General features: G+C 49.8%; 1 protein-coding gene across 1 annotated transcript; it reads left to right on the top strand.

Moving 5' to 3' along the window:
- Positions 1-411: 411 nt before the first annotated feature.
- On the top strand, positions 412-5,553 carry NEFM (neurofilament medium). The gene is made up of 3 exons (XM_030312359.1): positions 412-1,534; positions 2,240-2,364; positions 3,667-5,553. The coding sequence occupies exons 1-3, from the start codon at positions 455-457 to the stop codon at positions 5,057-5,059; spliced, it is 2,598 nt and encodes an 865-aa protein (XP_030168219.1). The 5' UTR covers positions 412-454; the 3' UTR covers positions 5,060-5,553.
- Positions 5,554-6,339: the final 786 nt, after the last annotated feature.

Here is a 6,339-nt window from a genome sequence, read left to right as displayed (position 1 = left end):
AAGCCGTGGGTATGAGGAAAGAACAAGGTGGCCAGGGGGTCGGGAGAAGAGCTGTCCGAATGGCAGAAGAGTGACTAGACAAAGAAAGGGCGTTGGGTGAATACTCGCACCGAGGGTGTAAAATGCAATCCGAAGGCTAAGAGAAACGGAAAAAAGGGGGCCTGAAGGGCGACAAGTGGTCTGGGACCTAGGAGAGTTGGGGGAGGGGCCGCGGACGGGGCAGCAAAGTCCGGGGTCCGATGCGGCGTGGGCCCACGTGGAGCGGGCGCTGAATCACCGCTAGGCTGTCTTTACCCCCCTCGTCTCCCCCGGCCCGGTGCCCGCAGTCCCCGCCTCCTCGGCCGCCGCCTCCACGGGGCGGGGCCCTGGCCCGGGACCAGCCGCCGCGGCTATAAATGGGCTGCGGCGAGACCAGCAGAACGCTGTGACAGCCACACGCCCCGAGGCCTCCAAGATGAGCTACACACTGGACTCGCTGGGCAACCCGTCCGCCTACCGGCGGGTCACCGAGACCCGCTCGAGCTTCAGCCGCGTCAGTGGCTCCCCGTCCAGCGGCTTTCGCTCGCAGTCGTGGTCCCGCGGCTCGCCCAGCACCGTGTCCTCCTCCTACAAGCGCAGCGCGCTTGGCCCGCGCCTCGCTTACAGCTCGGCTATGCTCAGCTCGGCCGAGAGCAGCCTCGACTTCAGCCAGTCCTCGTCGCTGCTCAACGGCGGCTCCGGGCCGGGCGGCGACTACAAGCTGTCCCGTTCCAACGAGAAGGAGCAGCTGCAGGGGCTGAACGACCGCTTCGCCGGCTACATCGAGAAGGTGCACTACTTGGAGCAGCAGAACAAGGAGATCGAGGCGGAGATCCAGGCGCTGCGGCAGAAGCAGGCCTCGCACGCCCAGCTGGGCGACGCGTACGACCAGGAGATCCGCGAGCTGCGCGCCACCCTCGAGCTGGTGAATCACGAGAAGGCTCAGGTACAGCTGGACTCGGATCACCTGGAGGAAGACATCCACCGGCTCAAGGAGCGCTTCGAAGAAGAGGCACGGCTGCGCGACGACACCGAGGCGGCCATCCGCGCGCTGCGCAAAGACATCGAGGAGGCGTCGCTGGTCAAAGTGGAGCTGGACAAGAAGGTGCAGTCGCTGCAGGATGAGGTGGCCTTCCTGCGGAGCAATCACGAGGAGGAGGTGGCCGACCTGTTGGCCCAGATCCAGGCGTCGCACATCACGGTGGAGCGCAAAGACTACCTGAAGACAGACATCTCGTCGGCGCTGAAGGAGATCCGCTCGCAGCTCGAATGCCACTCCGACCAGAACATGCACCAGGCCGAAGAGTGGTTTAAGTGCCGCTACGCCAAGCTCACCGAGGCGGCCGAGCAAAACAAGGAGGCCATCCGCTCCGCCAAGGAAGAGATCGCCGAGTACCGGCGCCAGCTGCAGTCCAAGAGTATCGAGCTCGAGTCAGTGCGCGGCACCAAGGAGTCCCTGGAGCGGCAGCTCAGCGACATCGAGGAGCGCCATAACCACGACCTTAGCAGCTACCAGGTAGGAAACGCGGCTGCGCGGCCAGCCTGCGCCAGCGCCAGCGCCGCGCGCCCCCGACACTCAGGCACGCGACCCAGCGCGCTCTCCGCCGCGCTCCCCGCCGCGCTCCCTGGCGGCCGCTGGCCAGTGCGCGCGCGCGACGCAGACCCAAGTTAGATCCGCGAAGCGTCCTCGCCCCTCCCCATCCCTTCTCCGCTCCTCCTCCACCCACCATCTGCAGCTCCTAAGAGCCCCGACCTTTTTCTAAACGCGTTTTTCCTTAGGGAGCTCTAGTTTTAAAGTAGAAGGTACACATGCGGGCAGTTGATAAAGCAGCAACTTTAGGACAGCTTGTGCAGCAACGCATATATTCTCAACTTTCCCAGCCGCCATCAGAACTCTTAAAATCGCCTTTCATCCCAAAAGGTTCAGATGAGAAGGGCTCAGTCAGCCATGGGGTTTCGCCCAAGCATGTTTGTTTCCTGCTGAGACGAGTTCTAGGTCCACCGGTCTCGGTGCATGATTGCCCAGGAAATCTCTTATTGCCTAACTGATCTTGTTTGTTCATTTATTTGGTAATTCTTTAGTTGGTTTGTTGTTGCTGTTTTTCTTTTAAGGGGCTGAGAGCTACAGGGTTTACAGAGCTGGAGGGAAGTGGGGGGAGGGGTGGTAAGTGCGAAAGAAGTTGCTATTGGAGGAATGAATCTCTGGCTGGGTCTATTTCAGGACACCATCCAGCAGTTGGAAAATGAGCTTCGGGGCACAAAGTGGGAAATGGCTCGTCATTTGCGTGAATATCAGGACCTCCTCAACGTCAAGATGGCTCTGGATATCGAGATCGCTGCGTACAGGTACCGTGCTCACGACGGATGGGGCGGAAACACTAACCGCACTGCGGAGGCTGTTTGGCCGAACCCCCACCACTTAAGTTAAAGCAAGCAGGTTTCGGGGATTTTAAATCAGTGCCTGGTTTTCTTTATTAATTAAAAAAAAAAAAAAAATCTAAGGAATTGGAAATTTACCACTTTTTACACAGCTTTAAAAGAATGAACATTAGTTGAAATAAGTATTTAAATAAAATGAGGAGGAACGCCGATTAATTCAGTGCTTATGCTTAATTTTTTAATTTTATTTTAGTGAAAACTGTTTTCCAAATGTTTTAAACAAAAATGGCATTTTGGATGTTAGTATTTCATATGGTGGCTTCAGCTTTTGACTTTATAATGTCAAGGACAAATATCAGGACATTGAATTTCTCTGTTTCTCTGTTACAGCTTACTATTGCCATCATCTGGCTGAGAACAGCTATAGATTGAAAGGATATATATAGATTAGATAGAATATATTAGATAGAATTATAGAGAGGAAGAAGTAGAGAATATATATATATATGTATTCTATTTTATTTATATTTACATGTACAGACCTAGATATACAACCAGACAAAGAGAAAAGAAAAGAGATTATAGGTCTGCTATGTGATGCCACGTTATGGTTAACTAAGTTCATAGGAGAAAATCCTTGACTAAACACTTTTTCTACTACCAAGAAGGTCATCCTCACAATATGACAGGAATAAATGGTATTCAGAGCTATCTCTCTTTTCAGGAAAGCTGAGTGATTATATTAAATAGACACTTTATGATTAAAATTGCAGGCCAATTTATAACTTGATATTCCCATATTGGCGTATGTATATGTAGCCTGAATTCTGACGTACACTAAAAGGTTTTATAGATACGTTGCACGTTATGTTCGCTAAAAGAAATTCAGTGTACATCCTGAAAGTCCAAGTGCTCAAGAAGGTCACTGAGGCCTTCTTGGCCACGAGGGAGCTTTCCAGCATATTCACGGTGCAGCAAATAGACTGCGGCAGAGCTGAGATTTGGCGGCCGGGTGTGTTAGTGGACTATTGGGTGTGGTCAGTTACTGCAGCAGGTGATTGGCCGATGGCCCATGAGAATCTCTGGATATGACACAGATAGCAGGTATGATATAAAATGATAGCAGGTATTACACTGGCTTGACCGAACCTCTTATGTACGTGATTCTGTTTCTTGAAAGGTATCTGCTGTGTTACCCATAACGTAATGACACTCAGAAGGCCCACTGAGGTTTTACTTATGTCTCGTCTTTTCTGACTCGGTCCTTAGAAAACTCCTGGAGGGTGAAGAGACCAGATTTAGCACATTCGCGGGAAGCATCACCGGGCCGCTGTATACACACCGACCGCCCTCGGTCACAGTAGCCGGTAAGATTCAGAAAACCAAGGTAGAGGCTCCTAAGTTCAAGGTCCAACACAAGTTTGTGGAGGAGATCATAGAGGAAACCAAAGTGGAAGATGAGAAATCGGAAGCGGAAGATGCCCTGACAGCCATTACAGAGGAATTGGCTGTGTCTGTGAAAGAAGAGAAGGGAGAAGAGGCGGTAGAAAAGGAAGAGGAACAAGCTGAAGAGGAAGTCGTAGCTACCGAAAAGTCGCCAGTGAAAGCGGCCGCGCCTGAACTTAAAGAAGAGGAGGAGGGAGAAAAGGAGGAAGAGGAAGGCCAAGAGGAAGAAGAGGAGGAGGAGGAGGGTGCCAAGTCAGACCAAGCCGAAGAAGGAGGATCCGAGAAGGAGGGTTCCAGTGAAAAAGAGGAAGGTGAACAGGAAGAAGAAGGAGAGACCGAGGCCGAAGGTGAAGGGGAGGAGGCTGAAGCTAAGGAAGAAAAGAAACCTGAAGAGAAGCGTGAAGAAGCGGCTCGCAAGGAGGAGCCGGTAGCAGAAGCCAAGGCAGAGAAGCCAGAGAAGGCCAGGTCTCCCGTGCCAAAGTCCCCAGTGGAAGAGGTGAAGCCGAAAGCGGAAGCTGGGGCGGAGAAGGTCGGACAGAAAAAGGAAGAGGAGAAGGTAGAGGAAGAAAAGAAGGAAGCAGCAAAGGAACCTCCCAAGGAAGAGAAGGTGGAGAAGAAGGAGGAGAAGCCAAAGGACGCGCCAGAGAAGAAGAAGGCGGAGTCCCCGGTCAAGGAGGAGGTGGTGGAGGAGGTCAGCAAGTCAGTAAAGGTGAGCTTGGAGAAAGATGCCAAAGAGGAGAAGCCGCAGCCACAGGAGAAGGAGAAGGAGAAGGAGAAGGAGAAGGAGAAGGAGAAGGCAGAAGAGGAGGGAGGGAGTGAGGAGGAAGGCAGTGATAAGGCTTCCAAGGAATCCAGGAAGGAGGACATAGCAGTAAATGGGGAGGTGGAAGGAAAGGAGGGAGAGCAGGAAACTAAGGAGAAAGGCAGCGGGGGAGAAGAGGAGAAAGGGGTTGTCACCAATGGGCTAGACTTGAGCCCAGCGGAGGAAAAGAAGGGGGCAGACCGAAGTGAGGAGAAAGTGGTGGTGACCAAAAAGATAGAAAAAATCACCAGTGAGGGGGGCGATGGTGCTACCAAATACATCACTAAATCTGTAACCGTCACTCAAAAGGTCGAAGAGCATGAAGAGACCTTTGAGGAGAAGCTAGTGTCTACCAAAAAGGTAGAGAAGGTCACTTCCCACGCCATAGTAAAGGAAGTCACCCAGAGTGACTAGGATTTGAGTCCATTGCAAAAGGTTAAGCCATATGACAATTTTAATATGCATGTGATTGACAGCTTCAAAACAGAACGGGTTCTCCCATGGGGGCTCCAGACATTGAATTTTACTTTGTGCAATACGAGGGAACTGCATGCAAGCTCAGGGTGCTCCCTCCTCAGTCTTTGGGTGATTCAAATGCATGACATTGTACGTTCCTGGGGAATTGGCCAATTTCCTAAGCTGTTGGAAGGGGGGCACTCGGGGGGGGGGGATGTTTTGAGATGTATTCTGCAAAGAACCAACTGAGCCAAAAATAATAAATGAAACACAGAACTCTCTTAGCCTTAAGAAAGCTATATATGAATAATTATGTTTACCTCACTGGTGCATTTAAAATGGACTTTTGTTCATGGGAGAACCTCGTTGACATGCACAGTTTGCAACCTTTCGTTGATTGATGTTAAACGTCACAGCAGTACTTGCTCAATAAAGGTCATATTGGAAACATAGTCGATTGCATGGTGTCCTGTCATTTCGAAGTGAAATCTCCACGACCTGACCCTTTCTTTTCCTACAGTAGGGTATTTGGGGGATTATAAGTGACCTGCATTTCTTCTTATTATTTCCCTGAGGGTGATCACTGGGAAAACATAATCGCCAAAAACGTTTTCAGCTGTCAAAATATTTAGCCCAGTCTTCCTTTCAAAATTTTAAATGTGTGTCTTTCAAACGAAAACTAAAGCATCAGATAAAAGAGCAAGATTGGTGGGATAAAAGTCTTCAGTATCCAGCTGTTTCGATCCCAAACCAAAACTGAGAACCTCCAAGAGAGAGGGACCATAATGGAGTCATAACTTGTTTCTTGGAGTTGGGACACAAAGAAACTCGTGGCATTTATAACAATGTATCCAGAAGAACACTGAGATCATTAACAGACCTAACAAAAAATATCCGGTCTCAGATGCATGGTTCTGGTTCAAACGCAAATACACACACACGCACACACACACCCCTTTTCTTGATTTGGTTGACAGAGACTTATACTTTTGTGTTTTATTTAGGGAAAAATAATATCAAAAAATAAATAAGATGTTCCACTCGGGAAAAAAATTTTTTTTTCTCTGATGCAGGCAAAGAAGTGTTTTTAAATTTAACAACAGCAACAAAAAAGACCAGATCGTGAACAAGGAAATAATAGAACTCCCTGTGCAAAATATATCTGTTCCAGACTTTTTAAACCATTAGTAATTTATTAAGATATCATTCGTTCCAAGTCCGTATTTTGTCATCAATCA

The sequence above is a fragment of the Lynx canadensis genome, chromosome B1 (assembly GCF_007474595.2).
Source record: "Lynx canadensis isolate LIC74 chromosome B1, mLynCan4.pri.v2, whole genome shotgun sequence".
NCBI classification, from domain to species: Eukaryota; Metazoa; Chordata; class Mammalia; order Carnivora; family Felidae; genus Lynx; species Lynx canadensis.
This window is presented reverse-complemented; position numbering and strand designations above follow the sequence as displayed.